The sequence below is a fragment of the Aspergillus undulatus genome, assembly GCF_047715775.1.
Source record: "Aspergillus undulatus strain CBS 261.88 unplaced genomic scaffold BDV17scaffold_60, whole genome shotgun sequence".
Lineage (NCBI taxonomy): Eukaryota > Fungi > Ascomycota > Eurotiomycetes > Eurotiales > Aspergillaceae > Aspergillus > Aspergillus undulatus.
The window spans coordinates 162,926-190,071 of NW_027396664.1; the positions used below are offsets into that span (position 1 = coordinate 162,926).

A 27,146-nucleotide genomic window follows, 5' to 3' on the forward strand; every position below is an offset into this window, starting at 1 on the left:
TGTATCTTCTTCTAGCGCGTCGCGTTTTCGGAATTTGAACAAAGAACTCTTATGATATATGCCTCTACTGCCACTTCCGGAATCTACAAGCCGGACACAGCAGACAACTCACATACGCATTCCGGTGGTCCGTATCTCGACCAAGGCTCACGCTTACAAGATTAGGTAGCAACCACAAAGCTAGCCCAGTCTTCACGTGCTTGTCGTATCCAGATCGGCACATTTACTCTCCAGGAATCTGTGGCGAACGGCTACTTTAAGTACAAGCCGGGCAGTAACCTCTTCGACCTTTTAGCGCAGATTGAAGGGAGTATAGCCCGTAGGCACGTTCCTTACTAGCAACGCGGCCATGGCAGCCATTGCGAGTGTCGCGCTCCCGAACTCTCCAAAACCTCTACTCTCTCGCTCAAGCAATTCATCTACCCCAGGTTCACACCGATCCCAATCCGTTGGTCGATGTCGACTTTTCCTGCTTTCCGCTCCCGATGAATCATCGCTTCGGAACCGGATTAGACTTCTCCAGTCTTATCTACAGGGGGAGGAGAAGGACTTCGACGATGAGTGGATGAACAACCTCGCATACACACTCAATGAGCACCGCCCTGCTCAAATATACCGCGCGGTTGTAACTGCCAATTCAGCGTCTCAACTCATAGATCGTTTAAGCCCCCTGAAGATCAAGAGTGCCTCCACGAAACAATCAGTTGGATTCGTCTTCACCGGACAAGGGGCAGAATGGCCTGGGATGGGCAAAGAGCTGCTCCAGACCTACCCGGTCTTTCGGCAATCCATGGAACAGTTTGAGAGTCATATGCGTAAACTCGGTGCGCCATATAATGTTATAGGTGCGAATACTTTATCTGGATTTTGTGAACTATTCAGAGTAGGGCTAATATTGCGTAGACGAGATACTGAAGCCTATCGATACCTCAAAACTTACCCATCCTCTTCTCAGCCAACCAATTGTGACTGGCCTGCAGATTGCACTCGTCAATCTGCTCAACAGCTGGGAGATCTACCCCGACGCCGTAACAGGACATTCCAGTGGCGAAATTGCAGCTGCCTACGCAGCCGGGGTGATCAGCATGGAAGATGCCCTTACAGTCGCCTATTTCCGGGGTGTCACAGCAAGTGCGCTAATAGAAAAGGGAACAAAAGGTGCAATGATGGCCGTTGGCCTATCGGCGGCTGATGCCCAAGCACAGATCGCCACTCTGAGAACCGGGAAAGCCAGCGTTGGCTGTATCAACGGTCCTACGAGCGTTACAGTTTCCGGCGACGAGACGGCGATCAGTGAATTGGAGACTATTCTTGTGGACAAAGAGATCTTTACGCGGCGGCTGGATGTCGAGGTTGCGTATCATTCTCATCATATGGACCGCATTGCTGCCGACTATCTTGGCTCTATAGCACATACCAAACCGCTTATTCCAGGCGATCCGGAACGAACAAAATTCTTCTCCTCTGTCACCGGGCGCCAGATGTTTCCTGTTGAGCTTGATCCGCAGTATTGGGTTCAAAACCTAGTCGGGCCAGTGGACATGGTCAGTGGAATACAGTCGATGTGCTTCGAGAACAACGACACCATGCCAAATGGTCCATTGGCCAGGAAGCAAAGGCGGCCAATTATGCCCAGAAAGATCACAGTCGACAGCTTAATTGAGATAGGACCGCATGCCGCGCTGGCAGGACCGATCAAACAGACGCTGAAAGCAAGTAATATATCAGATAGAGCGCTTCCGGAATATGACAGTGTTCTCATAAAGGGCATGGACGCAACGTCGACTGCACTGGCTGTCCCCTCGTCGTTAGTATGCCGCGGGTATCCGGTAAACTTCCAGGCAGTTAATGACCCTAGCGATTGCTATGAGCAGCAGGTGCTCGGTGATGTTCCAAATTGAGTTCGAAGTCGTTTATTCAGCTGTAAGCTATAACTAATCTAGTGTTTGTGGACAGCCCTTGTGTCTATCTGATGTTGCTTCTTGCTGCACACACACACTCTCTGCACGACATCCCAAACACCATATTAACTCCATCATTGCACACTCAAGCTCCCTCTGCTCCAGTATTTGCTTGCTTTCCTTGCACCGCAGCCCACTCGCGGAACCATTCTGACCAGGGACCTGAGTACCATTCCACGCACGGCGGCTCACTCCTTGAACCATTCTCTGACCATGGACATAAGTACCACATTTCCTCCCTCGCCCTCATCACTTGCCTGAACCCTAAAGCCGACCTTGTGCAGGAGTTTGAAGCTAGGTACGTTCTCATTGCTCGTCATCGCGTATAAACGCTCTGCCTGTCCACCATCCCCGTCTCCATCCATTTCGACCCTGGCCAAGCGCCACCAAGCACCAATTAGTCCCCTCATAGCCTCCGTGCCATAACCCTTTCCCCAGTGAGCCGGATGAAGAGCGATCCCCACCGATGGCGCATCGTAGAGTGAGTTCACACCAACGGCGCCAATGATTTCAGGGTCGGTTTTGGGCATGATCGGGCCGATAGTGAAGAAAAAGTGACGGCTGTGGACTGCACCTGACACGTCTGGAGTGGTGAGAATCCTGCCTCTCATCCAGGCCTTGGTTTCCTCGATCGTCCTGTCAGGTTCTGGATCCCTTGGACATGGTCAAAAAGCAATCGCTATCGTACCCCATTCCCAGAAAATGTCCAACTTACAAGGCGTACAGCCAGCGCGCAACATCCTCTCTCGATCGAATCCGGAATAACGCTCGCGCTTCCGAGTCCGAATTTATGTCCACCGGACGAAGAATAAGGCGCTCAGTTTGTATCGGCTTCATATCAGCCGGCTCAGGGAGAATTACAGCTACGGGCTGCACTGCGGTCGTGGTTTCTGGGGGCGTTGTTGTTGTCGAACTGGAAGCTCCAGGGGATGTATCAGACATCCCGGTAGTTTAATGGGGTGGGTGACTTGGATCTGACCCGGGATAGAAGTAGTTATAATAACGAATGTGAGTTTGATGAATCGCTAACTGTGGTACAGAGAGAAGAATGGGCCATGTCCCGAATGTTTATTACTCGACCTTCTATAGGAAGGAGGCGCTTGTGCTCAGGGTAGTCACCACCCATGGTCGGCCAAGGTCTGTATCATGGATGTACGGTGATAATGGTCATATACAACCGCGCCTACTTCATTCATAGACTACATCTCTCCTTGCCTCAACTTGGAAATCATGGACGGCAAATGTCGGTATATCAGGCAACCCTGACGCAAAAAAGCTGTGGATAGTCACGTCTGTTTCTTTGTCTAGAACATGCTCGCGCACGATAGTGCATTTGCTTTCATGAGGGCTTGCGTTGAGCTGCCGAGCTGGAACGTTCTGGCTATTGCAGGGTGCCTTCTCAACGATGCGATGCCTGTCTACTGACGGTCTATGCAAATGCTACTCTAAAATACAAAGGAAAACCTTATTCGCGATGACACCCAACAAGAAAGGAACCAGCCTCGTCCCGTGATATTCAGATGCACTGGAAACCACCGCTCAACCCTTGACTCCCCATCTGCCAGCATACGGATCCCAACTGCTATCCTCATGCCACTCATACTCCATCTGATCGCTAATCAGCGTCGCATTCTCCTTGCCATAAGACTCCGCGATAAACGCCAAGGTCGCATCAATCCCCGCCGAAATCCCCGACGAAGACCAAATATTCCCGTCGACGACCCACCGCGCCTCAGGGACCCAGTCGACATTCGGCCCGTTGGTGATCACGCTATCCCAGCTCGCCTTGTTCGTCGTCGCGCGTTTCCCATCGAGGATCCCCGTCTTCGCGACGAGCGTCGACCCCGTGCACACCGTGAGCAGGTACTGCAGCTTCGGGTACGTCTCGGTGATGTAATCCAGCGTGGTGGTCATGTTCGGGGCGCGGGTGCCCATTCCACCGGGAACAATGAGGACGTCGAGATCGGGTGCGTCGGCAAATGTATGCGTGGGGTTGATCGTCGGCGAGAAGGTTGAGTTGAAGCTGTTCATCGCTGCGGTTTGAGGGGCTATGGTCACCGGATCAAGCGATTCGGCGATCAGGTGCAGGTCGATTTTGTCGAATTGACGGGCGACTAGGGAGAGGGCTTCGAGGGGGCCGAAGACGTCGAGGAGCTCGTAGCCGCGGAAGAGGAGGACGCCGTAGTTCGTTGGTGGTGTTACTGGCGCGGGGGAGGGAGTGACAGAAGGTGTTGCGGAGGGTGTAGGGACTGGGACTGGGTCTGGAAGTGGTGGTTATTTTGCAGTTCCTGCACTTCAGAAGTGTTCTCTTACCCTGCGCCTGCGCAGCAACAGCCGGATAAAGACAAAGAAGCCCATGGATAAGAGCTCTCGTGAGCGACCCCTTCAAACTCATTTTGGCAGATGTTGCTGTTGTCCTCCTCTGAGTATCGTTGTTCGTGTGCAATAAACCCTCCGACTCACTGCTCGTGTCAGGAAGAGGAGAAAACCCCCAGCGTGATGACTTTCTTAAATACCACATTCTTCACTTGACTTTCAAAACCAAGACCCCCTTTGTTCCAAATTTCCTGTCCGCAACCCTCAAGATACGATCCAATTTGCGCGCGATGTTTGAGGTGTCGACGGCTTAGCCTTCTCTTTTCATTGTTCAGGGCCCCCGAAGACCAACCCCCGATTGCAGGGCGCTTGGGGGCCGCCAATTGGGGCTGGGCTTGCAAATGACAGGGGATCTGCCAAGCTAGCCTGCGCGCATTTGCTCCCATTGGCAGTTTCATGGGTGATCCTTCGCCATCTGACATTGTGAGTGGTTGGTTTGAGGGTGAGATGTTGGTTTCGAGGGAATAAGGATTTGGCTAAGGATTTTATTCCCGGGGCACGGTGGGGGTTCGGTCATTTCCGTGAGTATTTACGGAGTAATCCATGCACCTGGGCCCCAGAGTAATCGATATATGGTTGAGATGTGCCGCGCGGCGATATACAGTTGATTCAAACTGCCCTGAAGATGGAGCCCGGAGTCCATGCTCGCGTTTAATGTCGTCTACAATCTGAAACTGGGGTGTGCAATATCTGGGGTTTGTCGAGGGTGTATCTATATACCGACTTTTATATATCCATAATCGCCCTTACAACCCATGCCTTAGCTGTTAAACTAGATTGTTCTTCAGTGTGGCTTTTATATATTAATTAGATAGCTAAACTATTATTATATACTTACCTGCTACTACTACCATGCCACTAAACTTATCAATCAATCATGGCAAGACCCGTCATGCAATACTCCATCGGAATACAACACATATTGTCCAAAAATCATCTCACCAACAATAATCCCACCCAGGACGGCAAGGAATATCCCCGTGTTGAATGTCATTACTGCTAGCATTCTGGGCTCGTCAGTCATTCAAGTAGCACAAGTAAAACCGCTAGTTAGGTATACGAGGTCGGATAACTCACAGAATATACCCCACAAACGCCCTCACACCCTCCAAGCATGCTCGGGCCCCATCGCGACGCAGACTGAAGGGTGCTTCTGGAGTCCACGGCCACAGCCACTCTGGAAAAAGTCTCATTAGGCGTCTCCACGCCCTGTTATAGGCTCGAGGACGCTCCTTCTGCTCTGAAACCAGCCCGCTTAGCTCACTAGTCCCAGATGGCTGAAGCTCCCCTTCTTCAGTCTCGGCCTCGTCGACTTGGATGTACCGCGGCAGCGGACTAAGTCGCGCCTTTGGGACACCTCGGCGGGCGCAAGGGGGTGCAAGTATGGGGACATGATCGCTAGAGTGATGTCGAGAGGTAGAATGCGAATGCTCGATCTGGAATCGTAAAGCGGCGAGGAAGCGGTTGATGAAGGCGAGGGTGAAGAGCACGAATAGGGTGAGAGTGTACGCCCATGGAGTAGCTGTTGTCCAGGTCTCAAAGAACAGGGTTACTGTTGTGCTTGATGTGAATGTCATGGGCATGTTGTTGTCTGTTGTATGCGTGTGCTTGTGCTCGTGCCCGTGGTCGTGGTCGTGGTCATTGCTTTTGCTCATCCAGTATGGGGTTAGGGATCAGTAAGAAGGGGTATTTGAGACTCCATTGCTGCGGTGGCCACCGAGAGAAATATATTCCATGGATCACTTACTGTTCTCTCTAATATGGGATATCTGCTCAATTGAGCTCACCGCGCGTATTTAACGCAGTCCGGTGTTCTCTCGACCTGCAAGGGTTTGTCATTATTCGCGCAAATGCCCGCATGCAAACGCGCTGGCCTACTGCCATTCCCCATCACAATTTACACAGTGTGTTCCCACCCAGGAGCTCGAGATAGATCATTGTTAGTCCTCCTTACTTTTTTTTTTGTTAATAGTCTTCCTGAAAATTCAGGCGAGTATTCGATGGAACCAATGTGGGTCTTGAGAAAACCTCCGAGCGTCCAGCTGGCTCCCCCTCACCACCAGCCAGCAGCAGTCGTTACTAAAAACAGAACCAAGACACCACGCCTTCTCCATCTCCAGCCCGGATATCACTTGACTCACTCAGTCCTGAGATCATCGACCTGATCATCCATCATCTTGATGCCCCAGGCCCAGAGGAAGTAGATTCGTCAGATCTCAGTCCAGAGCCTGTCGATTCAGAATCTCCATTCCTACAATGGCACCCGGAACCCCCATAGGCTCGCGCAGTATGCCGCGATATCCAAGAGGTGGCAGGCACACGTGGAGCGAGCCACTTTCCGCCGCATAACAACCGCCAGCGATGACATCGACCGCCTGATGAACTGCATGGAAACGTTCAATGGGTGGTGGCATTTCCGTGAGCTCTACTACACGATCAATTTACCCACTTACAGCCTGAAGAAATATCGACCCTTGGCAGCGTAAGATCATCGTCCCTATGATACTGTCCTTGGCATGAATAGTTTCACCCCATAACAAGCGGCTTAGGCTGCGAAGTGTAGTGAGCGTTCTGTCACTAGTATACGCAAGAACATGCGGCTGTTCGGGAGTGCTAGACCTCCCCCAGTCCCGGTCGGTCGACAACTAAGCATCGGGCCTGTCACAGTATGCTGGACGCTCTCTTACCCCACCGAAAAACCCGGCCTGTATATCGACGGGATGGTTATCTTCTCATGGAATGATTTTAAAACATTACTATTATCATCCAGCTTCAAACCTGCGCGCTCCTGGGCTGGTTGAAATGAAAAAGAATGCCTAGCAGAGAGCAAAAGCATAGAACCCCCCGCTATGAGACTTCTACCAGCATATATTATCCGAATTTCGATCGTCTCATTTTATCTTAACTTTTTTTTTTTTTTTTTTTGAAGAAGTTTCAACTGACGCTGCTTTCTTCGAATCGTTTATGGAGAAGTTTCTGCAGCACTGCGCGAGGTGGCCGGAGCCAAAATACGCGTTTGTTATGGATACCGCATCTCCGCATCATTCGGATCGAGTCAAACAAGTGCTCTGGTGCGGGGGAACATATCGAGAAATTCATCCAGAAGGACAAGTCCCTAGTGGATGAATGAGACCTAGGGAAAATCTGTTTTCGAATCCGGCAGTACAGCCTTCCGCTATGCAGATTCACATAGTAGGCAGCCAAGGTCATGGACGCATAGGGAGAAATCACAAAAGAAAATAGTACAGGGATGATTGTAGGGTCAGATGGATCACCCACATTTCAGATGAAGGGGGAACAGAATAATACCCAATGTAATAACAGAAGAGTAAAAGGAGTGTAGGACTCAACAGATATGAAAAGGTTGCCTTGGAATGAGTGTATATGAGTCACATACTTTGACAATTCAGCACTTAGCTGTCACTGGTCAGTTCTTTCCTGAAATTGACCGAACTTTTCTCCCACGGCTTTGACAATCGTTAAAGGGGTGAGGCGTCTATGAAAGGAATGTACTGTCGGGGGCATGTAGTGTTGGACGATGGAACCGTGCCTTGGAGGTATGCCTGAATATGTCCAAAGTAACAGTTTGATGCCCCCTGGTCGATGACCGTATGCTGAATTCAAAGGAAACATCCCGCGAATAAGCCTAGACTCTTGGTCGAGATGGCTGTAGGATTGAGAATTGATAACAACTTACACCAACGGCTTCTTGCATTAAAAGTACCGATCCGGCAAACCGAGAAGACATCTTGCGCGCCCTGCGACGAGATAATGTCAGCTATTAACATGCTCACTGTCGATGCGATTTGGCCGAAACGTACGATTCCAACGGCGTGATAGGGTCGACGGTATTACTCGCAAAGAGGATCGGGAAGGACGTAGGCATGTTTAGTGCACTTATTTCGCCTGCATCAAACCTGGTTAGACTTTGTTTCCAATGCAGATGGTCACCCATTTTGCCGAGAAATATTTATAGAATGCCGAAAAAGAGAGAGAGACAAAAGGAGTGTTGACTACCTTGAACTACCATGCTATCTGGCAACTGCGGTCGGAATGATCGGCATAAGATACCTTCCAGGAAGATGGGGTAGATATCACCGATGTACTTGCTCCTGGAAATCGTGTACTCCGCCCAACTCTTGAACTCTTCTATGGTAGTAAGCCTGTTCCTCCGATACGAATCGGTGCATGTAATGGCGAGACGGGCATCGGTTATAGAGTTTGACTGGTCATACATGCCCGCAAGAGCAGACACATTCCCACACTCGGCCTGGTGTAGGATGTCGGCCATACTTGGAAACCTTGCCAGTGGGGTGTAGAGTGTGTTAAGAAAAAGAGTCTTCAGGTCTGAATAGGTGACCATTGTCGGCAGGTCTGGATCTCCGACGCCGCTTAGCGGGACTGGGTGGTTCTGAAGCTGACGGATGATGCCATCCATTCTTGCCGTGATGTTAGCCGGTGTGGGTCCCCAAAAGGAGCACTTTTCAGGCCCTGCGGAATAGCAAAAGGTCGAGAATGTTTCCATGGCCTCGTCCATTTGATCAACATTGTCCGTCCAATAGTTGTTATAATATTGCTCTGCGTTCATAACACCATCAAGTATCATTCTCCCAACGCGGTCAGGGAATAGGGAAGCGAAAGTGCTGCCGATGACAGTGCCGTAACTGATGCTATAGCACCACAATTTGGCGTTTGATGGTGACTGACCGGCCAACTCAGCCTCGGCTTCGGTAAATGAGAGCAAATCATGGGCAACCGCTGGCGTAGTCACATAATATGAATAGGGTGACTTGTTCTCGACAGCATTGTTGCACCACTCGCCGTAGATAGAGCTTGAATAGTACTGTTCCTCAAGCGATGTCGATGAGATATTCGTGGCGCCTGTTCTGTGCAGTCGATAGAAAGCCGATCTTGCTTTTGCGTCCTCTGAGAAGCAGTCGAGATGCAAGCCACTGTTGTTCACACCGCGAGGGTCAAAGGAGACGAAGTTGTACTGCTCTCCAAGCATCTGCCCGATGAGATTCTGGTATGTGAGGAGTAGGTCGACACCAGAACCACCCGGACCGCCTAACGAAGTGTCAGTCCAGTCAAATGAAGATCAGACAACGTTGCATGATTGATAGAATTGAGATCTAACCGGGGTTGAGTACAATGCTTGGAGACTCAACGGTGGCATTTTTGCCAGCCAGCTTGATGAAGGCAATCGACGTCGTGCCAAGACTTCTGTTTGAATAATCCAAAGGAACCTCCAGTCTAGAGCAATTAAAGGCATCGAAACATGGTGTCCATGTAAGGTTGGCTGATGGTTCAATCTAGATGGCTCGTCAGAAAGCTTGAAACCCTTGGGCAATGTGGTACCATAAAGTCCCGGACTCACATTGTCAAATCCATAGGCCATGCCCCTATCATGCAAACTGTGGGCTTTCAATCCCAAGCTCATGAAGAGGATAAGCGCGTTCACGAGTCGGTTCATTGAAATTCGTGGGGGCTTCTCATTGCTCTTTCCGTTCAGTTGCTTGCAAGAGCCGACACAATTGCGATACCTGGGAACTATTTATACCAGTTGAATTGCCTTAGATAGTAGTATCAAGTCTGACGGTTTCAATAGGCAGCTGCATTCTTCTCATCAGCTCACAATACCTCGTCTTGCGTACAATCGCTTTCGGTTCCGCTTGTACGAACCAGCCAATCAATATTTTTTTTTGATCACCGCAAGTAGAACCAAGTACCGGCGGGTGCGGGGAGCAGGATCTTACCCCTGTAAGTGTAGTGGTGTGTCCAAGGCTTAACTCTACGTGTCAATTGGGGTTTATGCTCTTGTCTGTATGGGTACTTGCATTCTTAGTCCACCGACCCACAAAGATGACTACTTATATAGTCCCCTCCTTAACCTAAATAGTTGAAGAGGAAGAGGCTCGCCTTCCTTGGCGCCCCGTTTGTACGAGCTAACCAATCAGCACTTATCACGATATGCACTAGTCTCTATCAAGCCAGGTATATGCCGATCAGACTTCTTTCTTGGGGTCCCGTGTTTATGAACTAGCCAATCAATACTTGTCATGAAATACACGAGAGTCTATTTAGTAGGATTAATGCCAATTGGTCTAGCTTTAGGCTACTTATCCAATCCTTCACCATCAATGAGAACTCTCCTTTTAAAGTGCGCCGCTTTTACGAACCAGCCCATCAAGCCCAGTCTTTCCACAAGCTACGTTTTTTGTACTCCGTACCGTCCGCTGTCCATCGCAAAGCATGTGGCGATAACTTTCTCACTGGCACGCGAGCCGACGAACAGATCATCATCTGGAACTTTCATCAGCGCTCCATAAGTTCCCTTTCGAAGCCAATGCATGCAGGTGGTGGCTTATGAGTCTTGGTGGCCTCGAAATCGACCTCTGCCTGAAACGGTGCGAACTGCAAATCTTCGGCAGCTCACATCACCGTGATGGATAGGATGAAGAACAAGAACACCAAGACGGACAAGCAAGCCTGGAGAAGAAAGCCTCGCAAGTTCGCTCCAAAGTCAAGACTAGGCTGCAAGACTTGCAAGTATGTCTTGACTTTACGTATTGCTACAGAGCGATCAATTGTGCTCAAAGACTTCGAAACTGACATCCCTCAGAATAAGGCGAGTTAAATGCGATCTATCCCGGCCCTCATGCTTGAAATGCCTTTCTACCGGTCGCACCTGCGATGGTTATAGTGAAATGCCCCTCGCATTCAAGACCGAGAAGACCGAGATTGAAGCAACTCGTTATCACAAGGAGATCGCCGACAGAGCAGATAGCTGCGACAGTTACCACCCCTGTACCATGGTCAGTGCTATCAATACGTACGAGTCAAAGCAATGGCACCCGACATACCGTGGCCTCATTTTGCAGAATCTCGGATCCTTCATGATCTTACCCGTGACTGGGTCAACCCAGGCAGAGGCAATGTGCTTTTTCAAGGATATTTCGATCAAGCACCTGAATGAATACCGCCCTTGCGAACCATGGCGTAACACTCTCATGTTCTTCTCCCAAACAGTGCCATCAGTGCGGCATGCTGCCATTGCTCTGGCCTTGATCCACCGAAACTACCTGGATCGTCAGTTTAACGGTCGGGTGTATCAACCGCCTTCCTTGAAAGACCGGCTACCGGATAAGGCTCCTTTGCTTCACTATAACCGCGCCATTCAACTTCTGCTGAACCCGGAAAGTGGTGACAGCGCCGAAATAACAGCTGTCACGCTTTTGGTCTGTTATCTCTTTATCTGCTTTGATCATCTGGCGGGCGACGACGTACAAGCAGTGAAACACCTGCGCGGAGGTGTGGCGCTCTCACGCAACATCAACAACGCTACATTGAACAACTGTACCTACGACGATGCCCAATCCTCGGGGATTCACGCGATTATCTGCCAGGTCACAAAACAGATTCGCCGTCTTGACATGCAGGCCGTCATGTTTCTGGTCGACTGGACTCCAGCCAACATCCAAGAGACATTCATGCCCCATCTTGCACTCTTCGACAGTACCTTTTGGTCACTCGACCAAGCTGCCGACCATCTCCAGATTCTCGTCGCTCAGGTAATGAGGCTGCGAAACACAGAGCAACAAATGTCCCCGATGGGTACGATGCCGCCGTTACCTTCTTCACTCAAGGACGTCGTTCTCGGGCAGCTGGAAACGTGGTCGAGTCTCTTCGAAAACCTCCTGCAACAAGGCAGCCCCTCTGAGTCAGACTTTGAAACTGACCGTCTCGTATCACTCCTGCGCTTACAACATACTATCGCATGGACTCTCCTCAGTGGTTACGGACCTGGCAGAGAAATGGACTATGACAATTTCCTGCCCCAGTTCCAGCAATGTGTCGCATTGGCGGGCGAGGTAGCGGCGGCGCATCAGCGGTATTCGGGGCCGTCAAGGTCGACTTTTACGCCAGAGATCGGATTCATCCCCGTTCTTTACATAATTGGGGCCAAGTGCCGGCATCCTAAGGTCCGTCGTGAGGTCTTGAGTATTTTGCGACGGCAGCTAATACGGGAGGCGACTTGGGATAGCATCTCTACTGCCAGGGTGGTTGAGCGGGTTATCGAAATTGAAGAGGGTGCGGCTGGGGAAGAGCAAATGGTACAGTGCATGGAACAAATTCCCATATGGCAGAGGATCGAGGTATTGTCTTATACACATATCCCAAGGGGACAGTCTGCGGCCAGGTTGGATATTACGTATACATTCTGCGCCCGCGACGGAATACACACTGAGTCACTCATGATAGAACGGACAGAGAGTCTTATCATGTCAAATAATCGATAACAGACAGCAACCCGTGATAAAGAACCAAAGAGAAACTGACTCCCGTCTGTACTTGTGAGCGTAGCTAGTTCCATACCCCAGACAGGTTTCTCGCTGCAAAATATATATCCACCACCGCACATGCAACATCCAGGTTGGACGAATTAACCTCGGATGCAAGTAGACAATACCGTCGCCAAAGAATCCGCGCACCAGAAGGATAGGTTACAGAAGATAGTAGATGGAGATAGAGCACAAGCTAAGGGCCCCAGTATCCCCATACAAAACTCCCATGCAAAGACTGGACATATTATCAGCAAGAGGGAAGTCGGGGAGGAGAGAGATTCAGGAGGTGAGTAAAGAAGCTACAAGTCTACCTTTGAAACCCGCCACTGATTGCGGGCAAGCGCTCCGTTACTGCCACTGCTGTCGCCATGACAGGCTAGAGCATATCAATCTCCAGGGCGCGAAGGATCTCCTAGAAACACAGCAATCATTTTCATCTACAGTATAAATTACGGGAAAACATCCTCAGCTGCCACAATATCAGCACCATCAAGGCCAGAGAAGCCTCCTCCACGCTTAAAATTCAGAACTCAGAATCAGTGGTACGGCGATTCACTAGAAGGACCGCACACGGCAGGCCCGTCGCGAATCGCTGGGTCTGTTTTTTGCTGCTCCAGATAGCGCCACAATGGCGTCTTCGAGTCCCCAAGACAGCCGAGACGGTCTCCCACGTACGAGCCATTCTTGACCATCACTCAGGGTCGAACGGGAACCGTTGCGCGGAATCGACAACAGCCGGCCGAGATTGTGTATATCGAGCAACGCACGCAGGCCAAGCCAGACTCGTCTACCCTTCGACTACTCAATAAAGTGTGCCTCAACTAAATGTTCGGTCACCCTATCTGCCTTCCTCCCATTCAGATTGTGGAAAAAATTGAGTTGACTCGGCCGTGGCTGGTCTATGGCAAGATACGAGGCAAGTTGAGGCTATTAGTTATTGTGAATATCGATGGGCGAGGGGCAACCTGGAGCTGTAATGGGTTAGCTGGGATGCCTGATACATAGTAAGACTCAAAGCCGTCATATGGTTAAACGATGGCGATGGCGATGGCGAAACAAATCTTACTGTCGAGCCTTGCCTATCGATTTGACCGGAGATGGAACACCCAGAGTAGCGTCAGATCCTCTGCAGTAGAGCAATTGAGAGTTGGAAGAGACAAGTGGACAGATTGCCAACGGTCGCCTAGTTTGCTTGGCTTGCATGGAATGTATTAGTCGCCCAGGGCCGTGGTTCTAAAGCCTTGTAGCCATACTGCTACATTCATTGCCAGGTATTATTACATGATTAGAATCAATCGCTTGCTGTCCATCTATGTAAAGTAAGAGTAAAGTAAAAAGCAGAATATTGCTATCCATAAGTATCCCAGAGAGTACCGAAAAAAAAAAAAAAAATCAACACGCTCCGCTAGAAAGCACCTAACAAGATAAAGAAAACATCTGTCGCTGTATGTATCCATGAGATGTGTACTGTGGGCCAAATCAAGAAATCCTCCGTATGTATCGCATGAAAAACAGATATCGCATAAATCATCAGAAAGAAGTGAATGGTAAACTCCGGCCAAGTGAAATAGACAAAGAATGTGCAGATTAGAAGTTGAACAATCCACTCCTCCTCTTTCCAAAAGGATAAACAACAAGGGCAGAAACAAACAATCCAACAGTAATACCAATGGCGATTTGCACCATGCCAAAACCAAGACTGGCAATGGACGTATCCTGGCTGGCGATATTGTTTGTGTTCCCGGTCTTGATTCCTTCTCTGACCGAATCAGCGTAATTCAATCCCGCAATCAGAGATCCAGACGATGCGAGACCCGAGGGAACGAGAACAAATATAGCAGGCAGAATAGCTGCTGCTGCATGACCGCGCCAGACACGGGAGTAGAGATTTCCCAGAAGACCGATCGTAAAAGCACCGACGGTATTAGCGACTTCGGAGTTACTACCGAGCTTCAACGTAGAGAAGTAGTTGGTAATATATCCGCTGAGAGCTATCAGAATCATAGCGGGCAGTTGTTTGAATTTTGCCTGGTTGATGATGGCGACGAAGATGACAAACAACGGGACGAAGCAGAAGCGCTGGGTGTAGGGCGATCCGTATACGTCCTGGGCTGGGCATTCCCTTTCAGAAGTGGCGCCCATGTCGATCAGGCCATAGATGGTTGTGCCGACCGTTACGCCGTAGCCGAGGAAGAGGGAGTAGATGATTGCATAGACCATACGGATGGACCCTGCTATGATCTGATGGGATTGCAATTCGAGAGAGGAACAGAGAACCATGAATCCCGGAAGAATTAAGGCGATAGAAGACTGTGAGAGAGCAGAAAAGCAAAAGAGATGCTCCTCGTTGTTGTTCGGGTCGGGAATGGAACCAAAGGCGCGGGCGAGGAAAGAGGTCAACACGGCGGCGGTGACTTCAAAGACATTGGAGTAGAGAACGGATTTCGGTGCAAGGACGTGCTGCATGAGGCCGACGAGGGAGCCGAGGAGGAAGATGATGGGCATGTCGATAGGACGAGCTTGGAAGGCGAACGGGCCGACGGCGACAGAGGCGAAACCGTAGGCAGGGACGAGGAGCCACTTGTTGAAGCGCGGCTTGCGTGACATGATTTGATCGAGTTCGGAAATGGCTTCCTCGACGCCAATGAGGTCGTGCACAACGTTCTTGTAGACGTTGTGCGTGTCTGCCAGACGACCAAGATCGACACCCTGCACGACGCGGACGAGCTTCACCTCAGCAGTGCGAGTTGTTGGGTCGTCAAAAGACATGATCATGCAACCAGGAAGGTACAGGAACTGCCCTTCGACTTCGAGGACTCGCGCTGTCATTTTCATGTATTCCTCCATACGATGTGTCGGAGCGCCATACCGCATGAGCGCGCGGCACAGGTTCATGATGTACCGCTGACGAGCAAGAATCTCCGCGATATGCACAGTAACACGAATCTCATCTTCCAGCCTCGTCTTGCGGTAGGGCTTCTTCTTCCCCCGCTTGGGAGTCATAAAGGCATCAGGCGGAGCTGGCAAGGTGGCGCTGCTCAGGTTCATCGAGGCCCCGACCAGCGAGGCAGCGGAATGATGGTTCGATTTCTTGTACCACTTCAGCTTCTCTTTTTTGGGCGTCGCAGTACCAGATGAGATTGGCGAGTCACCGTCCGATTCCACATCGCTCACGGGTGCACTGCTACTCCCTGAACTCTGCACAGCCTGCAGTCGAAGCAGTTGCCCAAGAATGCCTCCACCTGCAAACTTGCCAGACCCGTACCACGAGTCCGGACGCGAGCCTCCTTCAGGCGTGCTCTGACCCGAACGCGCATATGCCGACCGGGGCCGCCGACGACGCATACGGCCCTGCGTCACGCTTCGCACGAGCCGGTGGGCCTCTGCGCTGGGAAGCGGCTCGGGCGGAGAGCCCTGGTCGTGCATTGCACCCTTCTCTTCATCTCGGGGTCGCTCAGGATGTAGCGGTGGCAGAACACCCTCAAGGTCATCAGGCAAGAGAGAAGCACCGAGGTCGCCACCGTCATCGAAGTTGTCACGGCCCAGCCGCTCACCTAGGAAAACGGTCTGCTGGCGAATGAGATTGCCCGCATGGCGAAACCGCTCACTAACAGACATTGTGCGACCTGGCGTCGAAGTCTCAATCGTTGCCTGTGTAGGCTGCCCCTGTCCAAGTCCTCGGCCAGCTTGGGTGAGAGGGATCTCAGACTGCGAGACCTGTCTTGAATCAGGTGGCGTGCGCGCACCAAGATCCGCGACCGAGGCCTCAGACGCCGGCGCAGACGCTGGCTCGTCATAGGGGCTGATCATGGAATGGTAAGAGCGAACGCTGTAGTCCGAGTCATTGCGCAGGAAGACAGGGCGCTCCGGCACAGGCGGGCGCGGTCGGTCGTCTGCTTCCTGGTAACTGCTGATCGAACGGAAGCGGACGCGGTTGCCTGCTCCTTTGGGTGGTTCAATGCGTGCGCCAACAGGGGCCTCTTCTATAGCTGCACCGTCGATAGGGGTAGGTTCCGGTGACGCAGGCTGGCCATGTTCCTGGCCATGGCCATCGCTGTGGTCCACATGATGTTGTTCTGGAGGAACCAATTCGTAGGTCGCCGGGTCATGATAACCCTCTGGTGAGGACATTGAACCAACAGAGGAGGCGAACAAGCAAATAACGAACGAAAGAATGAAACAAGAACGAAACTTGAAGCACAGGAACGGTGGAGGCAAGCGAGGGGCGGCAGGACTATAAGCAGAGTTTCTAGAACGATAAGGAGATCAGATCTTTAATTGCGAGTCTAGAGCAAAGGGACTATGGGTGGGCAAGCCAGGAACCAAGATACGACCGAAATAGAACCACAAAGAGCTCGGTCTAGAACAGTGAACGCAATGGCGATATCAAACTCAAAAGTCACAAGATGGACAGAGACTGCAGGCCGGCCAGAGCAGTCTCGACGGTGGGGTTAGCTATATAAGTTGACTCGGGACACCCAAGACGACGCGAAGCCATGACCTCACAGTCACCCCATCGCCCATTGATGGATTAATTGATTGGCAGTTGACGAGCACGCCCGGTGGACCACCAAGCAATGCCATAAGCGCGCTGACGACTGAGTCAGGATGGAGGCAGCGACAGGTGTATCACATCGGGTGCTTCTGCCATGCTCTTGTGTTTTATCACATCGTTTCACAGCATGTGTTTGTCTTTGTGGCTGCGGCTTTTTTCCATTTTTGCAACGGTTTGCCCCAGTGGGCCTCAATCGGACTTTTTTGTTATCTCAGCCAATAAGAACCTCGATAGCAATTCGGCATCCGGTGGGCCGGCTCTCGGCTTCTTCCAGCTCTTCCAGCTCTTCCGCCAGTGACTCCCTCCTCTATACAAACTATCGAACAAGTGCGAGGTGAGTCCAGGTTCGTTGGGCAGCAACTTTCAAACAAACTCTTCACACCATGTGCTTGACCCCGCAACTGCTATTATGAACCTATAGCTCCCCATCGCTCCCGGCAACTGCAGCGGCTCCCGCGGATGAATTGCATGTGATCGGTGCGGTATGTGTGTTTCCCCTGGTGGCCAAGACAACAAATTCCAGGTCTTGCTTGGCGTCCTCTATCTGGTCGTTCGCTGCTACCTGTTGCGATGATTAGGCGAAGATGTTATGAATTGACAATCATCAAACCCCTATTTCCCCTTGGTCTAACCGAGCCTCTGCCCCTCTGGGTCTGGTCCTTTTCGCAGCACCACACGGACCAGCCCGAACCCACTTGATCATCGTGATCTTCACTGCCAGTCTGCAGCCAGCTCACCGCGTCAGAGCTGATGCCATCCCTGTCTATCTGGCAGCGATCTCTCAAGGTTCTGATGCGAATGCGATGCAGGTGCGCTGCAGATGCATGGTGATAATGCCGATGGCCCCGGTTCATCCGACTGGTCACGTCACACCGACGAGGCCAAGCTTGCTGCCGATTCGGAATCTCCGGTCTTCCGCAGCCGCTGCAATTGTGATGCGGTGTCATAGTTGTCTGAAACAGGGCCTGAGACTTGAAACATTACCTAGTTCGCCTCAGCCACGGGTTGTGGCTCGGGCATGACGCCATGATTCTGGACCCTCTGGGCGGGAAGATCAAGAAAATTACGTTTCTATACATAGAATGCCCTGTTTTGACTTTGGTGTGATGGGCTATGAAGACGACTGGCCTGCGCCGAACTTTCTTGGTTGGTGCCGTTTATGCTCGGCTTTGTTGCACTTCTTCAAAAAGCGAAAAGCGAAAAGCGAAAAGCGAAAGTCATCAGGCAGGATCACTATGGCCTAATGTACGAATGACCCACACAGGAGCATAGCTCACATCGGGACTCTGCAAAAGAAATATCGCGGCCCGAGTCTGGGGTGCGCTTCGGGATATTGTCGACGGTTCCCCGGCACGGGACACAGGCTGATAAGGCCGATCGGTTGACTGCTGCGGGATGGCAATTTCAATGCACAAGGACTAGGATGCCAATCGATATCTGAATGCTGTGCATATAGGTTTTGTCTGCAGGGTGCTACAACCAGCCTCGGTATTCGCCATCGGAATGAAGTCGGGAGACGGTGAGGCGAAGCATTTGACGCGCAGTTGGTCAAAAGCTGGTGGGTAGGTACCCCTTGGCTCTGGGGATCGAGGAAATCTTCAGCGCTTTCCGCGCCGTTGATCTCGGTACGATGCACCCCATTAACAAAGCACGGCTGCCCGATACCATCCCTCTACTCCTTCCATAGTCCACCCGCAACAACTTCCCTCGGCTATTTTCAGCCACGGGCCGAGTGTATCGGACACCATGGCAGCAAGGCTGTCGAACCAAGCCCGCCCACGGGCTCCGATGAACCAGTAATCCGAGAATTTTGGGATTTGCGAGCACCAATACGCCAGTAGGATAAGCGCCACGGGGTGTTAGGTCCGCATGGGACTGAAGAATTTTTCCTCGACGGGCGATGGGCCATACGTAGAGCATACCGATCTCGGCTCTGTCATTGAAAGCGCGCGACTTTTGATATCTGATAGAGTCCCTGCCTCGTTCGGCACATGGGCATGGCTGCCGCGGTTATCGAATGTGCAGTTCATCCCTCGCCTCAAGCAGTTTGAACAGGGGGGTTTCTCGTCGCACCATGCCTGTCAGAAGCGAGCAGCCGCGACCGGCGCCAAGCATACCTTAACCCTCCTCCGTTTGCATTGGTCGCAACCATTGCGAGATTTAGCGTGCGTTCTCCGAGTGGCCATGGCGGCGGCAGGGCGATGGGCAGCTTGACCAAGAAACGCCACAAAATGCGACCAATTCTAGCGGAAGCAATTCGGAAATTCGAACGTGATAATGACTGATGACTCAAGATCCAAGCAGCTTCAAGTCTAAAGCATGTTTAGGATTGTGGTACCTAGGAGTGCACCGTAGGTTGAGATTGGAAGCGATACGAATACTAAACGAACACGAAGTGAGGTCCATCTCCACAACACTTCAGCTGCGGGTAGATTTTATCGTCCAAAACCGCATCATCCAAAGAATAAGAGGCTAAATGCTAAAAAGACCCTGGCGAGCCTCTGACTCTGCCAGGAAGAACATTTCTGTTCTCTAAAAAGCAAGGTCTCTGCTATCTATTCTCTATCGCGATAATGTACTGCTGTGCCAACAAAACGCCTGTAGCCTGCCGCACCGAACTCTCAACAAGATACCCTAATCCCCGTCTCTCTCAATCACCCTCAACTTAAGTCACCACACTCATAGCTGGACTTATATCTTCCTTTTGCTCAAGGTCTTTCTTCCCCTTCCCCTTCTTGACCAAAACAGCACTCGGATGACACACATTCACCACAACCATACAAAGAACCGTCAACGCCGCGTCAAACACATACATAAACGCCTCATTGCTAATCAAATACCCATCGTTCCCCTGGACATATTAAACAAGGCGGAAGATTGTTTGACCGAATCAAGATGAGGGTACTGGCGATGTGCAGTCCCACCAGGGCAGTTTCCCACGTGCGAACGCGAGTCTTAGTTTTATCACCGCCGTCTTTCATTGCCTCGCCTGTCGGGTCTTGTCTCACACGGTAGTGGAATTTACCATGAAGAAGGCGAAGAAGGCAAGTTGTACCCCAGGCCGCCGATGGTTATGTTCTCGCCGAGTGTGAAGTTGGATGCTTTTCGTATGGCCATGATTTCTCCTCCTGAGACGAGACGAAGTCAGTTAGTCAATTCCTCGGCTATGAAGATAGGCATCGGGTGTACAAACCAGCAGCCTGCATAAGGAACGCAACGACATCCCCCGTGTCAAAATTTTGGTCATCCAGTTCACCCGCACGAGACTGAGTTTCTCCGCGTGGAGGAAAACAATCAACCGGCCTAGCACCATGTACATCGAGGCTGCGTAGAGCGGCGGCACCAGCAGGACCAGAAGGGTATGGATGCTGTATATCGGAACTGACTTGGTGTTGGTATACGCTGCTAGACGGGCACTATACCCGATAATTTGGACTGAAAAGCACGTTAGCCTAACGGCGTTTGTTTACAAAAGGCTGGGGGCATATACATATCCACCCAACCACAAACGCAGCAAGGTATCACGATCGCCCCTTATAAACCTAATAGACATGGACCAGAGTCGTGACGAACAATAGCGCCACGAAGAGTCCAGTCCCAGTGAGGCTAGGCGTTTATCTGTAAAGCTCGAAATCGATATCATCCTAGTCGGCCATGGCTATTGTAATTAGATTTGAATCTTGTTTATTTATAGATACTAGATACATGAAAGCCTCAAGCTATTTGTCTTCTGTGATGTGTGGCAGGACAAGTGCTGGAGTTGAGTTGGTGCGGCTGTTCTCGTATAGTATAGTCTACCTAGGTAGAGGGCACGGCTATGCATACGCTACGACCAGAAGCATAATCAAAGGCGCAGCCGTGAGTATTTCCATCACATTTCCCGTCTTGTCAAGGCTCCTTGTGTCGGATACTGCAATTACGGTGAGATTATAACTGTTCCACACAGTATCCAAAGCATCCACCCCGGAACCAAGCCAGCCATTATCGCATCCAACTTCAACATATATACAAGCGAGGTTCTACGCCGTAATGATACATATGTGGCTGTGCTTTTCTATCATTTCCTTTGGGGGCCGTATCTACACAGCGGATACGCATACGCTTCGCTGCTACGGGCCTCTAGCTGCCCGTGCAGAGTCAGCCACAGCCAGAACTCAAATGCCCTACGCCTGAATTTGATTTAACCTTAAGCGTGATTTGGTGTGATCTTTGTGGGCTGCCAGCGTGTTCGGACGCGCGCTTACATCTACAGAGAAAGACGTGGAAATGAGTGTAGACATAAGTCGTATCACATTGATGCTATAGCTGTAGAGGGGTATTGCGACAAACAAACAGAATTCATCAAGCGTCAGGAAGATCAAGAATAAAAAAGCAGGTTAGATTGGACTTGAGAGCCCAAGGTCTAGGCCGCCGGACATTCCTAATCAATAGGAATGCGAATGCTCATGGCGAATGGGATCGAGTCGCGATGTTGCGCAGGTCAAATGCAAAGGTCCAAGAACCAGGACAGGACATGGTACGAATCAGGAGAAACTGAATCAGATCAATCCTGCAGAGGATCGCCAAGTCGAATCGAATCCAATCAAATCAATCGATTAAATCAAAACAAATGCATGCGAAATCCAAGTCCCAATCATAGAACGCCATCATAAGCGCAGGTGTCGAATAAGATCAAATCGAACCGTGGCGGAGTTTCATCGGCCCTCACCTGCGAGAAGACGTGAACTTTATCGGGAACTGTTAGCAAAAATCCTTAGATTAGAATAACGACGTTCTGCCGGGTTACGCACATCGTCCCCTGCAAAATCTCAATCTTTCTCTTCTGCTGCGTAGCCTGGCTCCTCAGTTCCATCAACTCTTCCAACTCAGCGGGCGTACTCCGCGACATGACCTCATCGAACGAGACCGCCCGCTGCTGGAATGGGAATGCGCCTTTCCTGCTGGTTGTTAGTCAACATACAAGGGATGCGTGCGTGATGCGTTCGGAAAGAGGGTAACTATAGCGAGGCAACCCATGACGTCACTGCAGGACGCTGGGGAGCCAAGACAGGAACTAGATAGAACAAAATGGAGAAAACGTAACGTACTCTGCTAGGTACCCGCGTGGAGACTGGTACCGGAACTTGTGTGCTAGGCGCGCTGGGACGGCGACTGAGAAGGGGCGCGTGGATGTGGCTGTGAGGGTGTGTATGAGGGCCGGGCGAGATGCTGCGATGGGAGACATGGTGTATACGGCTGTTGGCAGATACAGTTGTATATTGGATGGGAGGACAGTAGAGGAAGAAGAAGGGCAATCTGATTCAGAACCTAACGCTAATATGATTTGTCTTTCAATGCTGGGACCTTGACTGTTATATAGGCGACACTGCCAAAGTAACGTGATCGCGCCTCCTTCCTCCACGGGCAGCGATTATGTAGGGAACGCACTCTCATAGGCCGGAAAAGCGGACTGCTGTCCTCCGCCACAGCCACAGTGTCATTGGCTGATGGTGGATGCGGTTTTCCCCGGCTCTCCCCCGCATTCTCCCGTCTCGATACAACGAGAATCAGTGGGTACTTTTCTGTCTACTTAACGATAGTCGATGAAACACTGCATGCAAGATGATGCCATTAGCCTGCACATGTCCCAATATCAGTCCACAGCAAAAACAAACTCCTGCACTCCCTCCTCCCTCCCCAGTCTCCGCCCTGCGTCATCGTACAGCGTCCGCGCAACAAACCGCACTTTCCCCGAATGCGCAACCAGCATGACCGTCTGCGTCTGCGTACCATACAGTCCCTCCATATAGGTTGAATTCACCACCTCCCCTTCCTCCTTTTCGTGAGGCACCACCGGCTTGCCAATAACAGGGATGTAGATGCTCTCCTTTAACAGCCCCAGATATGCCTCGGCGCTATCCACCTCCAACCCCTCAGGTAGACGGGGAAGTGTATCCGTAGATAGTACGTTAAAGAGGCGCTCGACGAGTGTGTCTTCGTCGTCTTGGGCTTCAACACTCGTGCTGATAGCGTAGGATGTCAGGTCCTCGCCTAGGCTCATCTTCTTCCATTTTGGGGAGTGCTCGCCCAGCGTCATGTTGCTCAGGGCGATGGTTTCTCCTTCTCCTTCTCCAGATCCACTGTCACGACTGACCCATTGCACCTTAACTTTCCCATGATAACCCTGATCTTCAGGGCAGCACTCCGTCCCCGTGCTGCGATTCGATACGATGGCTACCCGGCCCTGGGCATCGGATGCGTCTCCGAGGAGGAGGTTGAACCCGCCGACATCACCCATATTCTCGAGCTCCTCAACGAAGTCCTCTATTCCCCCCCTCTTCCTGTCTGTCGATTCCACCGTAGACTCAGTCAACCACTTCCTCACCACAGCCCCCCGACTCAACCCCCCCACAGCCTTTGCACAGCTCCTCTCAAGACAGTTCGTCAGAACACCGAGTCGTCCAGCTCCATTAATCCCCATCCACGTCCCGTGCGCGGGACGCGCGAGGTCAAGCGCGGAGAGGATGGGGGTAATGGTTCCTGGTGGTGTAGTTGAGGGCGTCCACCATTTTGATGGGGCGGTTGGGCGGGACAAAAACTCCTATTTGGTGAGTTAGCTATCTAGAAGAAGCTCGGACAGTCTGAAGCGGCGGGGAACATACGTCGCGGTTGTTTAGGATGATGTAGCGGTAGTCTGGGTGTGTGGTTGAGAGGATGGCGATGCACATTGTTTTTTGCTTTCCGGGTTGTATCGCTCTTGTCGATTATTGATTTCTAGGAATTGATTTTGAGTTTGCCTCTTCTCGATGGTTCTGTTAAAATGTCCGTAGCACCTACGTTAGAGGTGGCCACTGGCGGTTTTATATCACTGCGAGCACCACATGGTCCTGGGTAGGCATAGCCACTGATACAGTCACCGGACGACTGGTTTAGATTATGCTCGTGGCACCTGGTATAATCACTCGATGAGAATTGCCAGCTATCTAGTACGCGTGGGGGGCTCGCAAGGTATGAGGCCATGTTGTGCAGTCAGACAATACATTAGGAGACCAGCAACAGGTGACCGAACACGAGCGGGGAAAACCGCCGGCCGCTCGGCGTCTTATTGTTAGGGTACTTTTTACAGCGCAAGGATGGAAGGGCTATCTTGGCGAGAATACCTCGTCGAATTCATCGTTATCATCATCATAAATATATATATATAGAGTAAAGTAACCATCTTAGCCTCGGGTCAATGGTAAGGTGAGGCAGCCTAAATCACATAACGGAATCCACTCTGTAGGTCCCTTGCAGCTGCAATGTCAATTCCCTCGCGCGCCGCAATCTTCTGCAACACCTTATTGTCCTTCTCTGTGAGGACCGCACTCACGTCCTCGAATCGCTCCTGCCGCTTGTTCAGGCTCTTCAGATGGAAGTACATGAAGACAGCCATGAGACCACCGACCACTTGCAGTGCGATACAGACGCCCATGGCGGGGCGGTAGTACGGGTAGTCAACGTCGCGGTAGGTGTAAGGGGTCCAGATACTGGCTGAGTTGCCGATGGAGTTGATGAAGGCATATGCGGCGGCGCGTTTCGCGGGAGGTCGGGGGATTGCACCGGCGACCCACGAGTAGACGGTACCGTTCTGGGCAAAAACGAAGATCATGAGGAAGAAGGAAAAGTATCGCGGGCCGAAGCCGTCGGTTGTCATGAAAACGACGAAGCCGACGATTGTGATTGGAATAGGGTAGACGAAGAACCAGAAGCGGTTTTGGAAGCGGTCGGAAAGGTAGGAGTGGGCGAGAGAGTAGGCGACCATGAAGATGTAGGGTGGTGCAACGAGAAGAAGGGAGATGGTCTCCTCGTATCCAAGGGTTCTGGTCAGGGTGGGAAAAAAGTTCTGAAAGCCAGAAGCTCCGGTAATGGCCATGTAGGCGACGGCTAGAACGTAGGTTTTGATGTCAGCGAAGGCCATCTTTAGGCCCTTGACCTGGCTCATGCCACCGGCGGCGTCAACGTCTGCTTGCGCAGCTTCGATGGCCAGGCGTTTGGCTGCAACGTGCTTCATTTCTTCGGGGAGGAGACGCCAATTCTCGGGGAAATCTGGGAGTACAGCCATGACAATTAGACCGATGAAGACGGTGATAGCACCCTCGATGATGTAGAGCCATTGCCAGGCAGAGAGGCCGCGTGCGCCAGCCATGCCATTCAGAATACCGGCTGCGATGAGGTTTCCGAAGGCACCACTTAGCAAGGAGCCGGAATAGAAGATGCTCATACGGAGAGCGAGCTCTTTTTTGGTGTACCACTTGGAGAGATAGAATAGGACACCGGCAAAGAAGGGCGCTTCTACTAGACCAAGAACGAAGCGGGCGGCAACAATTCCGCCATAATTTGTACACTGGCTTGTCACTGCAGACACCAAGCCCCAAGCGACAATGAAGAAACCGAGATACAGCGACGGGCGGCCCATGTAATTGAGGAGCAAGTTTGACGGAACCTGCATGAGGATATATCCGACGAAGAGAATTGAGAGTCCGGTCTGGTATTCATCGCCCTGCAAGTTGAGGTCTTCGGGCATACCCTGAAGCTTGGCGGCGGCATAGTTGTTCCTAAACGGTCAGCTGGATTATACAGAGAAAGGTTGAGTGCGCACCAACCTGTCAATGTAGTTCATAAGGTAAACGAGAATCACCAACGGCATGATTATGGCATCGATGCGGCGCCGCAGCTTTTTCTCGACCACCAACTCCTCCGGAGTCAGCGAGTTGAGATGGTTCATCTCCTCATCGTGGGCAACATCGGCCTTCGCCGTGACGATTTCGTCTGCCATCGCAAACGTGTAGAAGAGGGAAGCGTAATGGGGAAGAGGAAGGATAATTGATGCAGATCAGCGGTTCTAGTACCAGGGCCCTTGCGACTTATATACCCGGGGTAGCACAAAATTGATCATGGAACATCAGCATGACCCTCCTCCCCGGCTGGAATCCATCGTCAAGACTCAACATGCTCAGCAGGTCTGGCGAGTCTGGGGAGATGGATCCAGCAGCTCGCCACTGGGGAGCCCAAAGCAGCTTCAGCGGTATGTGATTGGGTCAAGGTGAATTGGTCCTCGTTTTCTAGTGGAGCTTCTCGCGTTCAAAGTGCGGAGAAAGGCCGGGGGAAGGACCAGAGAAACACGGAACGCCGCGCACTCGGCCAATCCGATGTCTAGAAGCTCTCAACACCCACCAGACCCTTGCAAGCCTATTCATCCATTGTGCCAGAATGCTTCCGTCGCCGCGTTGCGTGGGGGTCGGAGCATGTCCGTAAACCGAAGAGAGTTTGATGAATCACTGTCCCCCGGATCCGCCGCAGCTGGGGATACTTGCATGTTGCAACCAGTGAGTAAGCGGTCTGCATTTATCCCCCGCATTTACCCCGGCCGTCGCGCAATTGTTGGGTTTGGAAGATGGGGTGAAAAGAATGGCCCGGGGCCTGATGATGTCTGACTAGAGAAGGTTAGCCTGTCACACTTCGACAAAACCAGTAGCAAACACGCATATCGCAGTCAGTCCGAGGAGTTATCGGTGTTATCTTGCCATCAAGCTTCCGGCATGGTCGTCAGAAATATCCGAGGCACATACTCTTATGCAGATGCCAGCGAAGCTGGTCAGACCATCGTTGGCAAGTAATATCGACTTGGCTCGCAGTATCTCCGGGCGCTCTGATATGTAATCTTGCATAGGCTTCCGAGTCGGCAGCTGTCAAGCTCTACCTTTGCCAGGGCAAATCTTGTCTTGGTTGGCCTTGGTTGCTCTGCCGGCCAAATGCAGAGCGATCTGCAGAAATTCGGCTCGCGCAACACTCACACCCGGAGAGAAACTCTGGCCGACGCCCAACAATGTCGCCAGCTTTTTTTTCTTTTCTTTTCTTTTCTTTTCTTTTTTTTTTTTTTTTTTTTTTTTT

The 27,146-nt window shown here is 51.4% G+C and overlaps 9 protein-coding genes across 9 annotated transcripts; 2 read left to right on the forward strand and 7 right to left on the reverse strand.

Annotated features, from left to right (window-relative positions):
• Window positions 1–182: 182 nt before the first annotated feature.
• BDV17DRAFT_199087 (acyltransferase domain-containing protein) lies at window positions 183–2,025 on the forward strand. The gene is made up of 2 exons (XM_073755241.1): window positions 183–845; window positions 904–2,025. The coding sequence occupies exons 1-2, from the start codon at window positions 350–352 to the stop codon at window positions 1,899–1,901; spliced, it is 1,494 nt and encodes a 497-aa protein (XP_073611831.1). The 5' UTR covers window positions 183–349; the 3' UTR covers window positions 1,902–2,025.
• Window positions 2,026–2,149: 124 nt separating this feature from the next.
• Window positions 2,150–2,903, reverse strand: BDV17DRAFT_294944 (GNAT family N-acetyltransferase; the record flags this gene model as incomplete). The annotated part of the gene is made up of 2 exons (XM_073762958.1): window positions 2,150–2,615; window positions 2,677–2,903. The coding sequence occupies 2 exons, from the start codon at window positions 2,901–2,903 to the stop codon at window positions 2,150–2,152; spliced, it is 693 nt and encodes a 230-aa protein (XP_073611832.1).
• Window positions 2,904–3,500: 597 nt separating this feature from the next.
• On the reverse strand, window positions 3,501–4,356 carry BDV17DRAFT_284313 (DJ-1/PfpI family protein; the record flags this gene model as incomplete). Its single annotated transcript, XM_073760513.1, has 2 exons — window positions 3,501–4,162; window positions 4,275–4,356. 2 exons carry the CDS (start codon window positions 4,354–4,356, stop codon window positions 3,501–3,503), a joined length of 744 nt encoding a protein of 247 aa, XP_073611833.1.
• A 1,054-nt stretch (window positions 4,357–5,410) lies between these two features.
• On the reverse strand, window positions 5,411–5,920 carry crmD (putative copper transporter crmD; the record flags this gene model as incomplete). Its single annotated transcript, XM_073762959.1, has 1 exon — window positions 5,411–5,920. One exon carries the CDS (start codon window positions 5,918–5,920, stop codon window positions 5,411–5,413), a length of 510 nt encoding a protein of 169 aa, XP_073611834.1.
• Window positions 5,921–9,615: 3,695 nt separating this feature from the next.
• Window positions 9,616–12,637, forward strand: BDV17DRAFT_300744 (Zn(II)2Cys6 transcription factor; the record flags this gene model as incomplete). The annotated part of the gene is made up of 3 exons (XM_073764122.1): window positions 9,616–9,626; window positions 10,791–10,886; window positions 10,960–12,637. 3 exons carry the CDS (start codon window positions 9,616–9,618, stop codon window positions 12,635–12,637), a joined length of 1,785 nt encoding a protein of 594 aa, XP_073611835.1.
• A 1,446-nt stretch (window positions 12,638–14,083) lies between these two features.
• On the reverse strand, window positions 14,084–17,085 carry BDV17DRAFT_199298 (threonine/serine exporter family protein). The gene has a single exon (XM_073755245.1). The coding sequence runs from the start codon at window positions 16,811–16,813 to the stop codon at window positions 14,270–14,272; it is 2,544 nt and encodes an 847-aa protein (XP_073611836.1). The 5' UTR covers window positions 16,814–17,085; the 3' UTR covers window positions 14,084–14,269.
• A 4,423-nt stretch (window positions 17,086–21,508) lies between these two features.
• On the reverse strand, window positions 21,509–22,549 carry BDV17DRAFT_273245 (uncharacterized protein). The gene is made up of 3 exons (XM_073759000.1): window positions 22,325–22,549; window positions 22,028–22,174; window positions 21,509–21,962 (listed from the first exon to the last, which is right to left on the reverse strand). The coding sequence occupies exons 1-3, from the start codon at window positions 22,459–22,461 to the stop codon at window positions 21,932–21,934; spliced, it is 315 nt and encodes a 104-aa protein (XP_073611837.1). The 5' UTR covers window positions 22,462–22,549; the 3' UTR covers window positions 21,509–21,931.
• A 5-nt stretch (window positions 22,550–22,554) lies between these two features.
• Window positions 22,555–24,219, reverse strand: BDV17DRAFT_273251 (NRDE family protein). The gene is made up of 2 exons (XM_073759001.1): window positions 23,879–24,219; window positions 22,555–23,817 (listed from the first exon to the last, which is right to left on the reverse strand). The coding sequence occupies exons 1-2, from the start codon at window positions 23,942–23,944 to the stop codon at window positions 22,870–22,872; spliced, it is 1,014 nt and encodes a 337-aa protein (XP_073611838.1). The 5' UTR covers window positions 23,945–24,219; the 3' UTR covers window positions 22,555–22,869.
• Window positions 24,220–24,420: 201 nt separating this feature from the next.
• On the reverse strand, window positions 24,421–26,217 carry BDV17DRAFT_199403 (major facilitator superfamily domain-containing protein). The gene is made up of 2 exons (XM_073755247.1): window positions 25,859–26,217; window positions 24,421–25,810 (listed from the first exon to the last, which is right to left on the reverse strand). Exons 1-2 carry the CDS (start codon window positions 26,029–26,031, stop codon window positions 24,469–24,471), a joined length of 1,515 nt encoding a protein of 504 aa, XP_073611839.1. The 5' UTR covers window positions 26,032–26,217; the 3' UTR covers window positions 24,421–24,468.
• Between the last annotated feature and the right edge of the window lie 929 nt (window positions 26,218–27,146).